We start from the raw sequence: 20,812 nt of genomic DNA on the forward strand, positions 1-20,812 counted from the left end.
AGCAGGCATTACCAGACATAAGAGTTTGAAGGACATTCGCTGGGCAAGAGTTGGGCAAAAAGCCCAAACCTCCGCCCAAGAAGGCCTTTCTCCCAGGGATGCCTTGGAACTTTTGACAGTTCGCAAATGCCGGATTTCAGCGCACGTGCATCGCGCACCGAAAACCGGCACTTGCCGGGTGTCTACAGGTGCGTGCGCACATCGTACATGCCCGTAGAGACCAACGATTCTTGGCCCATAATAGTTGTGTAACTCATTTTAGGTTCAATTAAATCCCAATAAGTTTGCCAATGTCCCTGCATCATTTAAAATCCAGAGTGTAATGCACATCTGAATAACCTCCTTGACTGTTTTGTTCCAACTCTCCTACATCAAATATTTCCTCTGAATTTAAACATACGCAGATTCACCTAATCTGCCATTTATTCTTGATTTCAAATGGAATATGGCATTTTCAGTTTTTATATGTAGAAACATTTTCCAGGAGTCTTCGCCACTGACTGCAATTGCTCTGCCAATATCGTTACATGCTTCATTATATTTCAATTTTATAAATGTACAACCAATGAATATGTGCATTTTATGATGGTTAAAGTGATGGACTAATTATTGCTTGTTTGACATTTTCACAATTTTAGCCCTTTATTGCACACTTAAAAAATTAAAACAGTATTGTAAAAATAATTGGGACTCATTTTTCACAGTAATATGACCATCTGCCACAAAGTCTAACCAGTGAAAGATTTGCCTTTATGATACAAATCCAAATACAGGCCTACTTCTGAGCCATTGCGACTTTAAAAAAGCTAATATTGATGTAAAATTAATAGAAATACACATCTTTCTGACAATATTTTAACATGATTAAAATATAAGAAAAAATGTCATGTTTAAATATTAATGTTCAGCCATGAACTCATTGAATGGTGGTGCAGGCTCGAAGGGCCGAATGGCCTACTCCTGCACCTATTTTCTATGTTTCAATGGGCCCAAGTTTCGGGCCGCGCATAGAACGGCGCAGCCCCGACCTGGATGCCCGTTTTTCGCGCCACAAAGTGCGCCTGAAAAAAAATTCCAGATTCTCCGGCTCCCTGCTGGTCCTCTGGCCCTCAGCGCAGCGCAGCACAAGCTGTAGGGGGCGGAGCCAGGTCCCTGCGCTGAAAACAGTGCCGGGACCTCTGCACATGCGCGCTACAGTGGGCGCACAAGTGCAGTAGCTCCAGGCGCCCAAAACTGTGTGGGAGGGGCCCGAAGCACGTAGCCCCTAGCCCTGACCGAATGGCCTCACTGGGGCTGCGTGCATAAGGCTGCCTCCCACGCCCAGCTCCTGCTTCCTCCAGACCGGACCCGACTTGACTCCCGCTCCCACCCCCCCCCCCCCCCCCCACTCCCCCTCTTCCCCCGCTCCCAACCTTCCCCCCCCTCCCCGACCGATCTGCCCCACCCCCGACCGATCTGCTCCCCCCCCCCCGACCAATCTACTACCCCCCTCCCCCCCCCGGCCGATCTCCGCTCCCCCCGGACCCGACGCCACCTACCTGTCAATCCGGTAAGTCTAAGCTCGAAGTCTTGGGCCTGGCCCGTTCAGCCTCTCTCTCTCCCCTTCCCCTCCCTCCCCCTCCCTTCTCTCTCCCCTTCCCCTCCCTCCCTTCTCTTCCCCCCCCCCTCCCCTCCCTCCCTCCTCTTCCCCCCCCCTCCCTCCTCTTCCCCCCCCCTCCCTCCCTCCCTTCTCTTCCCCCCCTCCCTCCCTTCTCTTCCCACCCCCCTCCCTTCTCACCCCCCCCTCCCCTCCCTTCTCACCCCCTCCTCCCCTCACCCCCCTCCCCTCAACCCCTCTTCCCCTCGCTGTCAGAAACACAGACACTGACAGACAGAGAGTGAGAGACACACACACAGACAGAGAGATAGAGACACTGACAGAGACACGCAGGGCGGGGGCGGGGGGGGGGGGGTGGCGGGGAGATCCCAGCATGCTGTTGGAGGGCTCCCGGTGCTGCAGTCGGTAAGTAGAAAATGTTTTTATTGATTTTTTTTTTTGGTTGATTTATTGATGTTTTATCATTTATTATTGATGATGGCTCTTTATTTGTAAAACTGAAGTGTTTAATGTTTGTAAACTTCCCCTTAAACCCCCCCCCTCCATTCCCTGCGCCTGATTTGTAACCTACGCCTGATTTTCTAAAGTGTAGACAAGGTTTTTTCGAGCGTACAAAAATCTTCACTTACTCCATTCTAAGTTAGTTTGGAGTAAGTTTTCACTGCCGAAACTTTGAAAACAGGCGTAAGTGGCCGGACACGCCCCCTTTTGAAAAAAAAATTCTGTTCCGAAGTGAAACTGTTCTAACTGACTAGAACTGGAGCAAACTAAATGCCGAGAATTTGAATTTCTAAGATACTCCGTTCTACACCAGTTGCTCCAAAAAATCAAGAGCAATGGAGGCCGAAACTTGAGCCCAATGTTTCTGTCCAAAGATAGATGGTTATTCTGTAATGTATTTTCCACCATCACGTTAGCAGTGCACCTATCTTTTTGAATCCATATGCAGATGCCTATCTAATTACCATAGGTTCTTTGGCTTAATTATTCATCAGTTCTGGATAAAAGGTATTACTGTACTTGATCAGCTCTTCAATACCATGGTCAGGCTTTTCATGTACATGGCTTAATTTCTACCCTGCATTTTTTCTATAGATGACTTAACTTGATTGTTGTGTGTATATATAAGTAAAACACCAAAACATGTGAAAATGCTGAAAGGTACTATGGTTTCCTAATAAGTAAAATTTTTTTTATAATATATATATATTTTCTAGGTCCATCTCGTGTTTTCCAGGAGTTCTTCTAGATAAGGAATTTTCTTCTGGAAGTACTTCTTTTGGGCTCAAGTTTCGGCCTGAGTTGCTCCTATTTTTTTGGAGCAACTAGTTTAGAATGGAGCATCTTAGAAATTGCAATTCTCGGCATTTAGTTTGCTCCAGTTCTAGTGAATTAGAATAGTTTCATTTTAGAACAGATTTTTTTTTTTCAAAAGGGGGCGTGTCCAGCCACTTACGCCTGTTTTGAAAGTTTAGGCAACGAAAACTTACTTGGAGTAAGTGTAGATTTTTGTGCGCTCAGAAAAACCTTGCCTATACTTAGAAATCAGGCGTAGGGAACGAGAGATGGGGGGCGGGGAAGTGAAGGGGGGGTTTGCAAACATTAAACTTCACTTTTACAAATAAAGAGCAATCAATAATAAATGATAAAGAAATCAATAAATCAACCAATAAATCAATCAAAAAAATTAAAAATAAAAAAATAATTTTAAAAAATCAAATAAAAAAATTAAAGTTTCTACTCACCGACTGCAACACTGAGAGCCCTTCAACAGTGTACTGGGATGGGCTCCCCCAGTGAGTGTCTCTCTTTCTGTCAGTGTCTCTGTGTGTTTCTGACAGAGGGGGTGAAGGGGGGAGGAGAGGGAGAGGGGAGGGGGGAGAGGGAGGAGGGGAGAGGGGAGAGGGGGGAGGGGAGAGGGAGGGGGGGGAGGGGAGAGGGAGGGGAGGGGGGAGAGGGAGGGAGGGGAGGGGGGAGAGGGAGGGAGGGGAGGGAGGGAAGACGAGGGGGAGGGAAGGAGAGGGGATGAGGAGGGTGGTGGTGGGGGGAAGCTGAACGGGCACCGATGATGACGATGCCTGGCCGTGCCAAAGACTTCGCAAGATGCCGGGTGGGCGGGCCCCGCCAAGGGCGTGGGGGGGGGGTGGGTGAGGAGGAGGAGAGGGGTCGGCTAAACGGGAGGGGGCGGAGCGAGAGCTGAACAGGGGGGAGCGGGAGCTGAAGGGGAAGGAGGGAGGCCCGAGTCCGACCTTCGCCCGGTGAGCCCATTTGGCCAGGGCTAGGGGCGGCTTCAGGCCCCTCGCACGCAGCTTCGGGGGCAAGGAGCTACTGCACATGCGCACACACTCTAGCGCGCATGTGGAGAGGTCCCGGCACTGTTTTCAGCGTCGGGACCTGGCTCCGCCCCCGACCCCTTGTACTGCGCCACGCCAAGCACGAAGACGTCCTGAGGAGACCGCAGAATCATAAGATAAATTTTCGGCGCCCTTTTTATTCTAAAAAATAGGCGCACCTTATGGAAGTGCGCCGTTCTTACAGAGGCCGGAAACTTGGGCCCAAAGGAGCTACATGCCAGAATTAACTTGTAGGACTAGCATGTTTTCAACTTAATGTGCTGCTCTTGTATTAACATAATTACAAACTGGGAAACCAACAAAATACTTAAACTTTCAATTAATGAGAAAATTTACTTTAAGAAATGTAAAATTCAGTGGTGCCATAATTTTGTTTTCTTTGACTGGAGTTTTTAAAATTGCATTAGTATTGCTAAAAATCTGTTTTCAAATAGTTTTATACAATTCTTATTTTACTTCTGCTCCTGGACTACCTCAACTGTAAGGTGAGTTTCATCTCAACTTTTGACAATTTTGTCAGTCATAGAAGCACACTAGCTGCTGGTAGCAGATGAACAGCACACTGAAACTTCCTTGTGTCATCAGGATTAATCGGCAGTAGAATAAAGTTTACAAGAGCACAATAATACATAGCAAAGAGTCAGTATTCTTGTAATCTACTCTGGGGTGGGAGAAATAAGCTTGTACAGATCTTTTGGTCGTTGCAACATAGACCTTGATACTTCACCAAGGTTTCTCATTTAAAATGAGCTATTGTGTGACCTGTGCACCCTGTAAATTTGATGATGCTTTTTGTCCTACTTGATCTTAAAGTTACTTTGAAAAATCTCCCATTCAAAGAAAGCACACTACATAAAATCCTATCTGGCATATATTCTAAATAGTCAGGAATACCTGTTGGTGAACTGCAAGGCAGTAAACCAGGTTTGAGATTCAGCTGATGAAACTGTTGCATTTGACCACAGAAACCATAGAATTTTACAATAGTCATGTAGCAGCTGTTTGCTGGAGAAATACAGAGCGAATGCACTGCCCTCTTCTCTCTTCATGATCCTTGACCTTCCTCTGCTTCAAATATTTATCCACTTTCCCATAAAAGATGCCTCCACTACTCTTATGGTACAGTAGTAGGTCCCTGTTCTTGGAACTTTGCTCCAAATTTAATTATGGAATCAAAGAATCTTACGGCCCATCGTGCCTGGGCTGGCTCTTTGAAAGAGCTGTCCAATTTAGTCCCATACCCCACATTTTCACCATAACCCTGCAAATTAGTTCTCTTCAAATTCATGTCCAATTCTTTGAGCATAGTGGTGGGGGAAAAAAGTAACTACATCTGAGAAGGTTAGCTGATGTGGTAGGAAGTTTTGTTGCACTAAAATGTTTTCAGCAACAGCTTTCTGGACAGCTCTGCATTCTTGCAGGTTGCGAATAGGTTAACAGCTTACAGACGAAGGGAACTGCAGAACCGAAATGTCTTCTTTCATTAAATGTTTTGTAGGGTTAATTTAAATTATAACAGTGGGAACTTGAGTAACTGTTGTGCATCATCATCATCATAGTACACAACAGTGGGTATCTTGCTTCTCTCGCACAGTGAGATCTTAAGCTGAAACACTTCCCTAAAGAGGGGTAAAAGTCAAAATAAGCAAATCGATTTGAGCCACTCATACAGTCCTAATGGTTGGTTAGTGTATTATTGACAAATGACTAGAAAGTTGTATGTCTTCTCTAGCTGTGTGGCACAGGCAAAACTGGAAACAATGAGAAAGTGACTGGGGGAAGAAAACTAGATATTTTAAGAAAAAGTTTAGAGTGTACTAAGCTGTAAACTGCTGCTCACCCAGCCTGATGTGTGCATTAGTGTTTAAGATTGTGTCTTCTGTTGAATGCGCTACAGGATTCTTGGGTACATAGAAATATAATTTATAGTATAATAAAGAGTTTTAAAACTTTTGTTGCATACATCAGGCAGATTCAATTATATGCAACATACCAGGGGAAAACAAAATATACAAATGACAATCTGAATTCTATCATGAGTTTCCCTTGTGTGTCATCATCATTCTCAGCATCCATTTGAATGCAAGCTATTCGATCAAAATAGCAAGCACAGCAATTAAATTGCAGTCATTTGTTGACTTTATGAATGCAGTTTGAGCACTTGCTAGTTGGGCACTGGATACCAGCACAACTCACTGCACAATGTGAAAGCATGGACATGCCATGTCCCACTTGAATGGTGGATCTGTTACTTGGTGGGTTGGAGCTACAAAATTCGACATTTGGCCATGTACTTCACTGGCTGTAAAGCGCTTTTGAGACATCCGGTGGTCGTAAAAGACGCTATATAAATCCAAGCCTTTCTTTATTTACTTTCATAGCTTTCAGCTTATTGTTGAAACACTAGGTCAAAGGCTTTTGATACTGAAACTAAAGTAATTGGGTTTCCGCAGAACTCTGCAATCTCCAATAAAATAAGTATATGCATTCTTTAAGAGAGCGAAATCCAGCCTGTCCTTTCTGATCACTCCACAGATCTCCGGAGAGTCCAACATGCATGTCATAGAAACCTAAAGAACCCAAGAGCTACTGATCTAGGCAAGATTCCATGGTAGTTTTACGCATTGCTGGGATCCCCCTTCTAGTGATTAGAAACCACAACTATGCTGTGAACTATCAAGAGCATGCATACCTCAAATTGAATCTTATTCACTAGTTTCAGAAGGGCAGCTTGAACGTGTGTGTATATTCCTGGTACAGTTTTGAATACCATTATAGTTGCCCCATCTTTTGCCTAGAGCACTTTTAGGAATTTGGCATGATATTATCTATGTCTTCTACCGTGTTATAGCTTACCAGAACATTATGGAGTCCACTTCCTCCCAGTGAACTTGTTCATTAAAATCTTGATCTTAGCAGCACATTCTACCATTTTTTCCACCTTCCATTCAGATTGATCCTTACCATGGTCTGTTGGATCAGAAGCTAACTCCAGACCTTTAGGATACCCTTATAGGAATTGATGGCGAGATCATATTTTTCATCATTGACCGTAGGCCAGAGGAACTTTTTTTTAAAAAAAAAACCTAGATCAATAATGTATTTTGAATCATTTTGTATTATTCCTTGTGAGCCAGTTTCATCACTAACAGGCTTTAGGGATGGGTAATAAATACTGGCCTTGCCAGTGACACTCACATCCCAGAACGAATAAAAAAAAAGGCTGACTGTCTTTGTTAGCTAGCTCATTTCACCACAGTGAAACAATCATTGTCTAATTAAGAACTTTTTCAAGAGTTCTGATCACCTTAATCTTATTTAATATAAAGCATTATGGTAGTAATCTATTTTAATGCAAAGATGACTTGAGCAGGGATGGTTACAATTTAAAAAAAAAGTCTTACTTGCTGAGTAAAGACATGATTGGACTTGGGAAGGGACTAACTTTGTGTCTTGAAATAAAATGTGCAATTCTTTGTATTTTGTTAAGTATCTTCTCATTAAAGCAACTAGAATTGGAAAAGCACAGGTCAGCCATTTTAATATTTCACAACATTGCATATTTTGTAAGACAAAATAACTTCATTTAAGTCTGCTAGTCTGCCTGGAGTCAGAGAAAAATTTGATTTTTGAAACCCGGTTGAGCAGATTCCAGTTGTCAGTATATGCAAAAGTCAAATACAAACATGACAAATGTTGTTAAATTTTATGGTTATAAAAGTGGGCTTCAGTTGTATATGGAATAATAGGTATCTTGTTTTTGCAGTAATCCAGTCTCAGTAATCCAGCTGTGTTTACAGGACATCTTAAACCCTGAGACTAATACTTAAATGGGTTTATAAACTGTCACCTGAACCCTGAGATTACAACTTTGAAGTAAATTCCTGATTTCTGTTGTGTAGTACACGTGGTTCCTCATTTTAAGTAAGATTTTATTCTGTTGGCCAGTATGTCTATGCAAATTGCTCATATCAGTCAACTTCATGTCTTGCGTATGATTGTACAAGAGGATTGTGTCATTTTTGCTAATTTTATTGAGAATTACCTGTAATATACATAGAAACATAGAAGGAGGCCATTTCGGCCCATCGTGTCCGCGCCAGCCGACAAAGAGCCCCACGGCCCTCAGTCAGCAGCCCTGAAGATTACATATAAACCTATGAACAATGGCGGAAAGGTAAAGAGCATCCGGCCCAACCAGTCCGCCCCACACAACTGCAATATCCTCTGCACTGCAACATTCTACACTCCACCCCAACCGGAGCCATGTGATCTCCTGGGAGAGGCTAAAAACCCAAGCCAATTGGGGGGAAAAAATCTGGGAAAATTCCTCTCCGACCCATCCAGGTGATCAAAACTAATCCAGGAGATCACCCTGGCCATATTCAATTCCTTGAATTATTTACCATCGCATCTGCGCCAGCCAACAAGAGGTTATCCAGTCTAATCCCACTTACCAGCTCTAGGTCCGTAACCCTGCAGATTACGGCACTTCAAGTGCCCATCCAAGCACCTTTTATATGTGGTGAGGGTTTCTGCATCCACCATCCTTCCGGGCAGTGAGTTCTAGACCCCCACAACCCTCTGCGTAAAGAAGCCTCTCCTCAAATCCCCTCTGAACCTTCTACCAACCACCTTAAAACTATGCCCCCTTGTAATTGACCCCTCCACCAAGGGAAATAGGCCCTTGCTATCCACTATATCCAGACCCCTCCAAATTTTATACACTTCAATGAGGTCTCCTCTCAGCCTCCACTGTTGCAATGAGTACAAACCTAGCCTATCCTATCTGTTGTCCTAGCTAAGATTCTCCATTCCAGGCAGCATCCTAGTAAATCTCCTTTGCACCTTCTCTAGTGCAATCATGTCCTTCCTATAATACGGCGACCAGAACTGCATGCAGTACTCCAGCTGTGGCCTAACCAGAGTATTATACAATTTAAGCATAACCTCCCTGCTCTTCTATTCTATGCCTCGGCCAATAAAGGCAAGCATTCCTTATGCTTAACCACCTTATCCACCTGGCTAGCTACTTTCAGGGATCAGTTGTCAAGCACACCAAGGTCCCTTTGTTCATCTACACTTCTAAGTGGCCTACCATTTAATGTGTATACTCTTCCTTTATTTGCCCTCCCCAAGTGCATTACCTCACACTTCTCCAAATTAAATTCCATTTGCCACTATTCTGCCCACCTGACCAGTAGATTGATATCCTCCTGCAATCCATGACTTTCCTCTTCATTATCAACCACACAGCCAATTTTAGTGTCATCTGCAAACTTCTTAATCATACTCCCTATATTCAAATCTAGATCATTGATGTATACCACAAAAAGCAAGGAACCCAGTACTGAGCCCTGCGGAACCCCACTGAAAACATCCTTCCAGTCACAAAAGCATTATAGGGAAATTTTTGTTGTGTACTTTATAACTGATTTTCAATCTAAGGTAGTCCTAGTGAGCTGTACAGTTTGGTACAGGCTTTGGAGGAGAATGGTGTGGTTGACCGTGTCAAAGGCTGCAGCGAGAGCAGGATGAGCCATAGTGCACCACAGTCACAGAAAATATCATTTGCAATGTTGATTCAGGCTATTTCAGTGCTGTAGCAGAAGCGAAAACCTGATTTGAAGAGATTCAAACGTGGAGTTGTGAGAAAGATGGGTACGGACATTGGAGGCAACAATACGTACAAGAACTTTGGAGAGAAAAGGAAGGTTGGAGTTGGCACAGTAGCTTGTAAGAACAGAGGGGCTGTGTGTTGTTTTTTTTGAGGAGGGTGATAATGGTGGTTTTGAAAGGGAGGGAAGCAATATCTAAGAGGGGACCATTTAAAATGTCAGCCAGCAGGGAGACCAGGAAAGGAATTTGGGTGATTAGCAGTTTAGTGGGAATAGGGTCAAAGGAGCAAAAGTTGGGTCTCATGGATAAGATGAACTCAGAGGGCATGACGGGACATAGGAGAGAAACTAGAGAAAGTCACAGGTTAAAGGCTAAGGCACGGGAGAACCGTGGAAGAGGTTTAGCTTGGTGGACAAGGAAAGCGGGGACAAAGCAGCAGAGGAGCTGAACAGATAGTCTCAGTGACAAAGGAGTCCATGACTTCCTCGTGCTTGTTGGAGGTGAGGGTTGAGGTGGTAGAGGAGAGGGGTTTAAGGAGATAGTAGAGGGGGTGTTTAATCTTCTCTCCAGGATTATCCTGGAGTAGTGTGCGGTTTTGGCGGAGGATAGTGAAACCAGATGGTGCTTGATGTGATCTATGCAGATCTGATGATGGATGGCTGAACAGGTTATGTGCCAGATATGCTGAAGTTGGGCACTGTACCAAGGGGACAATCAAGATGGAGCAACATAAAGGTTTTACTGGGGACAGTGGCATCAAAGGTGAAGGACATGCAGTGATTGAATAGATTGACAGCTGCAGAAGTGTGTGGCAAATGGAGAACCAAAGGCTAGGTAGTTGGCAGCTTAAAGTCTAGGCAAAAGAAAGCACCTCTGGCAATGCAGCACTCCCTCAGTACTGTACTATGTCTAGATTTTGTGCTGAAGTCCTGGAGTGGGGCCTGAACCCACAATTTTGTGATTCAAAAGCAAGAATTTGGGGCTGCACTGAGCCAAGTTGACACTTCTATGTAGCACAGTTTAGTAACTTGTTAGAACAGCCTAAACTATTGATTTTGGCAATCCAATATTCAATTTTCAGTTTTAAAACTACTAGCGGATATCCTGTAGCACTGCTCTCAGTAGGTCAAATGATGCACTGTTTTATAACAACAGGAGCATTATACTATACAATGTATTATTCTGCTGTTGAAGTGCTCTTATATGTAATTTGGTATGCCTCTTTATGGCCATTATGTGCCATTGCCGTGCCAGATTCAGGTCAGTTCTCGAAATCCTCGGAACCATGGGAGACTTTTGTCATTAAGCGTGACTCCTAAAGCCAATGTGGCATTTTCTGTTGATGCTTCCCTGTACATTAGACATGATTAGCTTTCTTTTTTTTTTCCAGTGTGACACACAAATGTGAAAATGTAGCACCTGAAGTGCGACACACGTGTCTTAGAACATTTTACATATACCAGTCAATCTTTTTTGGTGTTGTTCATTAGTCAAAGGAAATGCATGTCTTTTAACTGTTGTTTAAGCAGGAAAGAGAGGTTGCAGTGACACCTCTGGAGAAAACATGAACAACAGGTTTTCTTGTCATTTTCTTTTGAAGAGTTAACAGCACCATACTGTCAAGCAAGTAATACCAGGCGTTACCATTACAGTATTGTCCATTGATTTCAGTGGGCTGGGGCATTACTGCTTTTTTATTTCATAGAATACATATGGCAAATGCTTCACATACAACTTATGTCTGTTACGCTCTACCAGATAGTGTTAGCTAGAATTCTGTTCCTTGTAAGCAGAAGTTTGGACTGAATTAACCTTTACCACTGAACCATTGGTAGTGTAGCCATAGGAATACTCTGGGGCTATTCCCTGCCACCTCAGGACAAGTTCACTGGTGCTCTGCAACCTTAGTTAGCTCTGCAAAACTTCTGTCCTCACTGCCTGGAAGCTTGTGGCACTAATACTGTTCCAGTCAGTCTTCTGTGGTGTTGCACACAAGGAGCTAAGACCACGGGTAGTCTTCAGATAAAGCAAGTTAGAGGTCGGAGGATAATTGGACCAGGTGCACAGACACAATTCAGTCCCCATTGTAAAGCCATATATTCTGTCTTTATTTTTATATATTTCCATTATAAATTCATACACCCTTGCCTATATTGGAAATTGCCCATGTAAACTTGTAATGCTGCAAATACACCCTCCTGGCAGTGATGTTGCTCCACTGTAATTACAGCATGACAAACCTACATGGGTAGTTCCATTTTAAATGTGGATGTGGGAACTTATAATGGAAAAGACTGACCAGAAATATGCACAGATGTTAAATTTAATAAAATTAAAATAACATTGGTTTGGATTTTTTTGACTGTCAGAGGTTGAGCCTCATACATTTCAATATTTCTACCAGATTCACATTTCATATAAATGATTAAGGAGCTCAGGAAGAGACAAAGACATGAGGTCACCAAGTAAAAAGAAATTATGCTGAAGGTTCCATAATATACATGTACACCGTCTCATCTCAGAAATATGGTAAAACCTTGGCCCAATGCTAAGTCAGAGATTTACATAATGTATAAGAAAGGGAACTAAGCCTGCAGGAATTTCACTTGAGTTGGTCAAATGTAATGGATAATCATTTTTAATTGGGCTATCTTCCAGAGTATGTTTATCTAAAGAGAGAACAGATGCTGTTAAATGGCTATTTTTATCGTTTCAGTATAAAAAAAGCTTTAGACCGATAGTTTGCTAATCAAAACTTTTCTCTTTTTTTGTTCCCATTGGAAACTGATGGCTCAAAATGTGGTTCTACCTAGTGCCACTTACAGTTTGTGTATCTGCAGTAGCTTACCTTTAAAGGACTTATCTTCGACGTAGATATTTGAAAAATGACCTATTTTTATCTGGTACTTTTTTGGCAGGTTCCTTTGCAGCTGATTGAAAATGCTGAATGCCGTGAAATGTTCCAGCTTCATTTAACTTGTAAAGACTGCAAAGTTATCAGGTACATAAAATTGGATAGCAGGAGAAAGTTTTATATTTGTTCCTAGATTTTTTTAACTTATTATATTTATAATGCTAAGTGTCTTTTAGATTAAAAGGAGTATTCTTTTAGATATTTTAATGTCACATTTATGGAAAAACATCTGCGTTTGTAGCTATTTACTGACAAACCATTGGGACATTATGAAAGCTATCTATAAAATATACAAACTAATCATGCAAGGACTGCATGCATATGGAATATTGGGGTAATTGCACCTGAATTAGTTGCACAATGAGAACCACAAACGTGCTTAACTGATTTATTAGGACTTGATGCAGTTCCTGCTACATTGGTCAAGGCTTTAAAAATCATTTAATTTGGGAAGAGTTTTTGTTCTCCCTTTTTCTTCTTCCTCCTTCCCACCCTGAAAAATACCGCACAAAATTAAAAAACCTGATGGCACACAAGTAGCCTTTGGTGCTGATTTGTAAATAGTTGCAAGGAGATGCAGAGTAAGAGACCTGGTTGAGGCACTCTTCAACTTTTGATTCTACTTGTCGGAGAGTGGCAATTTGCCATATGGGGAACATAAGAACATAAGAAATACGAGCAGGAGTAGGCCATTTGGCCCCTCGCCCCTGCTCCGCCATTTAATAAGATCATGGCTGATCTGATCATGGGCTCAGCTCCACTTCCCTGCCCGCTCCCCATAACCCTTTACTCCCTTATCGCTCAGGAATCTGTCTATCTCCGCTTTAAATATATTCAATGACCCAGCCGCCACAGCTCTCTGGGGCAGAGAATTCCACAGATTTACAACCCTCAGATCTCAGTTTTAAATGGGCGAGTGAACCTTCTCTGAACTGCCTCCAATGCAAGTATATCCCCCCCTCAAATAAGGAGACCAAAATTGTATGCAGTACTCTAGGTGTAGCCTCACCGATACCCTGTAGAATTGTAGCTGGATCTCTGCTTTTAAACTCCATCCTTCTTGCAATAAAGGCCAACATTCCATTTGCCTTCCTAATTACTTGCTGTACCTGCATACTCACTTTTTGTGTTTCAAGCATAAGGATCCCATGTTCCTCTGTACTGCAGCATTTGGTAATTTTTCTCCATTTAAATAATAATTTGCTTTTTTATTTTTTCTGCCAAAGTGGATAACCTCACACTTACCCACATTATACTCCATCTGCCAAATTTTTGCCCACTCACTTAGCCTGTCTATATCCCTTCGCAGATTTTATGTGTCCTCCTCACAACTTGCTTTCCCACCCATCTTTGTATCATCAGCAAGCTTGGCTACATTACACTTGGTCCCTTCATCCAAATCATTAATATAGATTGTAAATAGTTGAGGCCCCAGCACCAATCCCTGTGGCACCCCACTAGTTGCTGTTTGCCAACCGGAAAATTACCCATTTTTCCGACTCTCTGATTTTTGTTAGTTAGCCTCTATCCATGCTAATATATTTCCCCCAACCCCGTGAACTTTTATCTTGTGCAGTAACCTTTTATGTGGCACCTTATTGAATACCTTCTGGAAATCCAAATACACTACATCCACTGGTTCTCCCTTATCCACCCTGCTCATTATTTCCTCAAAAAAAATCCAGCCAATTTGTCAAACATGATTTCCGTTTCATAAAACCATGCTGACTCTGCTTGATTTAATTATGCTTTTCCAAATGTCCTGCCAACTGCTTCCTTAATAAAGGACTCCAGCATTTTCCCAATGACAGATGTTAGGCTAACTGGTCTATAGTTTCCTGCTTTCTGTCTGCCTCCACTTTTAAATAGGGGCGTTACATTTGCGGTTTTCCAATCCGCTGGGACCTCCCCAGAATCCAGGGAAATTTGGTAGATTACAACCAATGCATCCACTATCTCTGCAGCCACTTCTTTTAAGACCCTAGGATGCAAGCCATCAGGCCCAGGGAACTTGTCCACCTTTAGACTCATTATTTTACCAAGTTTTTATATTTCTTGCTAGTCTACTTTCATAATCTATCTTCCCTCTCTTATTTTTTTTTTAGTCGTTCTTTGCTGGTTTTTAAAAGTTTCCCAATCCTCTGGCTTACCACTACTTTTGGTCACTTTGTATGCCATTGTTTTCAATTTGATACCATCCTTTATTTTCTTAGTTAGCCACAGATGCATATCCCTTCTCTTAAAGTTTTTCCTTCTCATTGGAATATATTTTTGTTGAGTTATGAAATATCTTCTTAAATGTCCGCCATTGCTTATCAACCATCTTATACTTTAATCTATTTTTCCAGTCCACTTTAGCCAACTCTGCCATCATACCTTTGTAGTCTCCTTTATTTAAGCTTCGAACACTGGTTTGAGATCCAACTTTCTCACCCTCCAATTGAAATTGAAATTCAACCATGCTATGATCACTCTTTCCTCGAGGATCCTTTACTAGGAAATAATTTATTAATCCTGTCTCATTACATAGTACTAGATCTAAGATAGCCTGCTCCCTGGTTGGTTCCGCAATGTACTGTTCAAGGAAACTATCCCGGATACACTCTACGAACTTTTCCTCAAAGCTACCTTGGCCAATTTGATCTGTCCAATCAATATGAAGATTTAAATCGCCCATGATTATTGCCGTTACTTTTTTACAAGCCTCCATTATTTCTTGGTTTATACACCGTCCAAAAGTATAGCTACTGTTAGGGGGCCTATAGACTACACCCACCAGTGACTTCTTCCCCTTATTATTCCTTATCTCCACCCAAACTGATTCTACATCTTGATCTTCTGAGCCAATATCATTTCTCACTACTGCACTGATCTCATCCTTTATTGAGAGCGCTACCCCACCTCCTTTTCCTTTGTCTGTCCGTCCTTCCGAATTGTCAAATACCTCTGAATATTTAGTTCCCAGCCTTGGTCATCTTGCAACCACGTCTCTGTAATGGCTATTAGATCATACCCATTTATATCTAGTTGTGCCGTCAACTCATCTATTTTGTTACGAATGCTGCGTGCATTCAGATAGAGTTTTTAATTTTGTTTTTTTACCATTTTTCCCTGATTTGACCCTACTTTCTGATACACTCATGTTTATACATTCTGTCCCTTCCTGTCACGCTCTGGTTATCATTTCTCCCCAGTGCTACCCTGCTCTATTGCCTTCTCCTTGCTCTTTGACTTTTTAAATTTTCGCTCACCTGAGCCCTCCCGCCCCCCCCGCCCCACTATTTAGTTTAAAATCCTCTCTACAGCCAGAGTTATTTGATTCGCCAGGACACTAGTCCCAGCATGGTTCAAGTGAAGCCTGTCCCATTGGAACAGCTGCCTCTTACCCCAGTACTGGTGCCTGTGCCCCATGAGCCAAAACCCATTTCTCTCACACCAGTCTTTGAGCCATGTATTCAACTCTGATCTTATTTACTTGATGCAAATTTGCTCATGGCTCAGGTTGTAATCCAGAGATTATTACCTTTGTGGTTCTGCTTTTTAATTTGGCCCCTAGCTGCTCAAACTCAATCAGCAGAACCTCTTTCTTTGTCCTACCTATGTTGTTGGTACCCATTTGAACCACAACAACTGGATCTTTCCCCTCCCACTGCAAGTTCCTCTTCAGCCCAGAGGAGATATTCTCAACCCTGGCACCGGGCAAGCAACACAGCCTTCAGGACTCATGCTCTCGGCTGCAGAGAACCTTATCTACCCCCCTAATGATACTGTCCCCTACCACTACAATGTTTCTTTTTACTTCCCCCACTTGAATGGCCCCTTGTACCACGGTGCTGTGGTCAGTTTGCTCATCCTGCCTGCAGTCCCTGTTCTCGTCCACACAGGGAGCAAGAATCTCGTACCTGTTGGACAAGAACAAGGGCTGAGGCTCCTCCATCAGTACCTCCTGGATACCCATACCTTCCTCACTTGTAGTCACACCCTCCTGTCCGTGACCACGGACCAAATTTGAATTAATTAATCTAAGGGGAGTGACTGCCTCCTAGAATGCTGCATCCAGGTAATTCTCCCCCTCCTTGATGTGTTGCAGTGTCCGCAACTCGGACTCCAGCTCATCAACGTGGAGTCGAAGTTCCTTGAGTTGCAGACGCTTGCTGCAGATGTGGTCGCGGTAGAACTCATTGGTGTCCACCAGCTTCCACATGTTACAGTGGTAACACATCGCCTGCCCTGCCATCTATTAATGTATTTAATTAATGAGATTTAGTTTTTAATCCCGGCCCTTAATTTAAAGCAATGCCCAAGAAAAGAGAAACTCACCACCCAATCACTTCCCTGCTTTCCTGTGACGTTAAATGTAGTCGCCCGGTTCACCTTTGTCGCGCTGCTCCCTGCGGTGACTGACTTGCAATTGCCGATTCCAATCTGTATTCTATCACAGTATTGAGTATACACTGGTGCATTGTGCCTGTGGCCTGGGGGTTACTGTAATTCTGTTGAAAATATTTTTGAAGTACAGTTAAGCATGATTAGAAACATAGAAAATAGGTGCATGAGTAGGCCATTCGGCCCTTCGAGCCTACACCACCATTCAATAAGATCATGGCTGATCATTCACCTCAGTACCCTTTTCCTGCTTTCTCTCCATACCCCTTGATCCCTTTAGCCGTAAGAGCCATATCCAACTCCCTCTTGAATATATCTAACGAACTGGCATCAACAACTCTGCGGAAGAGAATTCCACAGATTAACAACTCTCTCAGTGAAGAAGTTTCTCCTCATCTCGGTCCTAAATGGCTTACCCCTTATCCTTAGACTGTGACCCCTGGTTCTGGACTTCCCCAACATCGGGAACATTTTTCTGCATCGAACCTGTCCAGTCCCGTAAGAATTGTATATGTTTCTATGAGATCCTCTTTCATTCTTCTAAACTCCAGTGAATACAGGCCCAGTCGATCCAGTCTCTCCTCATATGTCAATCCTGCCATCCCGGGAATCAGTCTGGTGAACCTTTGCTGCACTCCTTCATTAGCAAGAATGTCCTTCCTCAGATGAGGAGACCAAAACTGAACACAATATTCCAGGTGAGGCCTCACCAAGGCCCTGTACAGCTGCAGCAAGACCTCCCTGCTCCTATACTCAAATTCCCTAGCTATGAAGGCCAACATGCCATTTGCCGCCTTCACCGCCTGCTGCACCTGCATGCCAACCTTCAATGACTGATGTACCATGACACTCGGGTCTCGTTGCACCTCTCCTTTTCCTAGTCTGCCGCCATTCAGATAATATTCTGCCTTCATGTTTTGCCACCAAAGTGGATAACCTCATATGTATCCACATTATACTGCAGCTACCATACATTTGCCCACTCACCTAACCTGTCCAAGTCACCCTGCAGTCTCTTAGCATCCTCCTCACAACTCACACTTCCACCCAGCTTAGTGTCATCTGCAAACTTGGAGATATTACTCTCCATTCCTTCATCTAAATCATTGATGTATATTGTAAATAGCTGGGATCCCAGCACTGAGTCCTGCGGCACCCCACTAGTCACTGTCTGCCATTCTGAAAAGGACCCGTTTATCCCGACTCTCTGCTTCCTGTCTGCCAACCAGTTCTCTATCCACGTCAATACATTACCCCCAATACCATTAATTTTGCACACCAATCTCTAGTGTGGGACCTTGTCAAAAGCCTTTCGAAAGTCCAAATACACCACATCCACTGGTTCTCTCTTGTCCACTCTGCTAGTTACATCCTCAAAAAATTCCAGATTTGTCAAGCATGATTTCCTTTTCATAAATCCATGCTGACTTGGACCGATCCTATCACTGCTTTCCAAATGCGCTGCTATTTCATCTTTAATAACTGATTCCAACATTTTCCCCACGACTGATGTCAGGCTAACCGGTCGATAATTCCCCATTTTCTCTCTCCTTTTTTAAAAAGTTAGCTACCCTCCAGTCCATAGGAACTCATCTAGAATCGATAGACTGTTGGAAAATGATCACCAATGCATCCACTATTTCTAGGGCTACTTCCTTAAGTACTCTGGGATGCAGACTATCAGGCCCCGGGGATTTATGGGCCTTCAGTCCCATCACTTTCCCTAACACAATTTCCTGAATAATAGGAATTCCTTCAGTTCCTCCTTCTCGCTAGACCCTCGGTCCCCTAGTATTTCTGGAACGTTATTTGGTCTTCCTTCGTGAAAACAGAACCAAAGTATTTGTTCATTTGGTCTGCCATTTCTTTGTTCCCCATTATAAATTCACCTGATTCTGACTGCAAGGGACCTACGTTTGTCTTCATTAATCTTTTTCCTTCACATATCTATAGAAGCTTTTGCAGTCAATTTTTATGTTTCCAGTGAGCTTCCTCTCATACTCTATTTCCCCCCTCCTAATTAAACCCTTTGTCCTCCTCTGCTGTATTACAAAATTCTCCCAGTCCTCAGGTTTGCTGCTTTTTCTGGCCAATATATATGCCTCTTCCTTGGATTTAACACTATCCTTAATTTCCCTTGTTAGCCACGGTTGAGCCACCTTCCCCGTTTTATTTTTACTCCAGATAGGGATGTACAATTGTTGAAGTTCATCCATGTGATCTTTAAATGTTTGCCATTGCCTATCCACCGTCAACCCTTTAAGTATAATTCACCAGTCTATTCTAGCCAATTCACGTCTCATACCATCGAAGTTACCTTTCCTTAAGTTCAGGACCCTAGTCTCTGAATTAACTGTGTCACTCTCCATCTTAATAAAGAAATGCCTCAAGGGGCCTCGCACAACAAGATTGCTAATTAGTCCTTTCTCGTTACACATCACCCAGTCTAGGATGGCCAGCCCTCTAGTTGCTTCCTCGACATATTGGTCTAGAAAACCATCCCTAATACACTGCAGGAAATCCTCCTCCACCGCACTGCTACCAGTTTGGTTGGCCCAATTAATATGTAGATTAAGGTCGCCCATGATAACTGCTGTACCTTTATTGCACACATCCTTAATTTCTTGTTTGATGCTGTCCCGAACCTCACTACGACTGTTTGGTGGTCTGTACACAACTCCCACTAGTGTTTTCTGCCCTTTGGTATTCCGCAGCTCTACCCATACAGATTCCACATCATCATCCAAGCTGATGTCCTTTCTTACTATTGCGTTAATCTTCTCTTTAACCAGCAACGCTACCCCACCTCCTTTTCCTTTCTGTCTATCCTTTCTGAATGTTGAATACCCCTGGATGTTGAGTTGCCAGCCTTGGTCATCCTCGAGCCATGTCTCACACATCTTGATTCAAGTGTAGATTTCCAACACCGCTTTCCTGTTCAGTCCTATCTATAATATATTACGGTCCTGAACTTGGCGAAAGGTAATTTCGATGGTATGAGACGTCAATTGGCTAGAATAGACTGGCGAGTGACACTAAAAGGGTTGACGGTGGATAGGCAATGGCAAACATTTAAAGATCACATGGATGAACTTCAGCAATTGCACATCCCTGTCTGGAGTAAAAATAAAACAGGGAAGGTGGCTCAACCGTGGCTAACAAGGGAAATTAAGGATAGTGTTAAATCCAAGGAAGAGGCATATAAATTGGCCAGAAAAAGCAGCAAACCTGAGGACTGGGAGAATTTTATAATTCAGCAGAGGAGGACAAAGGGCTTAATTAGTTGGGGGAAAATAGGAGTATGAGAGGAAGCTTGCTGGGAACATAAAAACTGTCTGCAAAAGCTTCTATAGATATGTGAAGAGAAAAAGATTAGTGAAAACAAACGTAGGTCCCTTGCAGTCAGATTCAGGTGAATTTCTAATGGGGAACAAAGAAATGATGGACCAGTTAAACAAACACTTTGGTTCTGTTTTCACGAAGGAAGACACAATTAACGTTCCAGAAATACTAGGGGACCGAGGGTCTAGTGAGAAGGAAGAACCGAAGGATATTCTTATAAAGCAGGAAATTATGTTTGAGAAATTGATGGGATTGAAGGCCGATAAACCCCAAGGGCCTGATAATCTGCATCCCAGAGTACTTAAGGAAGAGGCCATAGAAATAGTGGATGCATTGGTGATCATTTTTCAACAGTCTATCAACTCTCGATCAGTTCCAATGGATTGGTAGGTAGCTAATGTAACACCACTGTTTAAAAAAGGAGGGAGAGAAAACGGGTAATTTTGGACCGGTTAGCCTGACATCAGTCGTGGGGAAAATGTTGGAATCAATTATTAAAGATGAAATAGCAGCGCATTTGGAAAGCAGTGACTGGATCGGTCCACGTCAGCATGGATTTATGAAAGGGAAATTATGCTTGACAAATCTTCTGGAATTTTT

The 20,812-nt window shown here is 43.0% G+C and overlaps 1 protein-coding gene across 15 annotated transcripts in view; it reads left to right on the forward strand.

Annotated features, from left to right (window-relative positions):
• The window catches only part of mtmr3 (myotubularin related protein 3), a 155,531-nt gene that overhangs the window by 77,889 nt on the left and 56,830 nt on the right, over positions 1–20,812 (forward strand). For 14 of the 15 annotated variants that reach the window (XM_070887752.1, XM_070887754.1, XM_070887751.1 and 11 more), the window contains one exon: positions 12,489–12,571. In XM_070887752.1, coding sequence (XP_070743853.1) covers positions 12,489–12,571 — 83 coding nt within the window. Of the gene's footprint in view, positions 1–6,486; positions 6,550–12,488; positions 12,572–20,812 lie in introns of those variants that run through there. The other variant, XM_070887764.1, reaches the window with a different exon arrangement.

This window comes from Pristiophorus japonicus, chromosome 8 (assembly GCF_044704955.1).
Source record: "Pristiophorus japonicus isolate sPriJap1 chromosome 8, sPriJap1.hap1, whole genome shotgun sequence".
Taxonomy (NCBI): Eukaryota; Metazoa; Chordata; class Chondrichthyes; family Pristiophoridae; genus Pristiophorus; species Pristiophorus japonicus.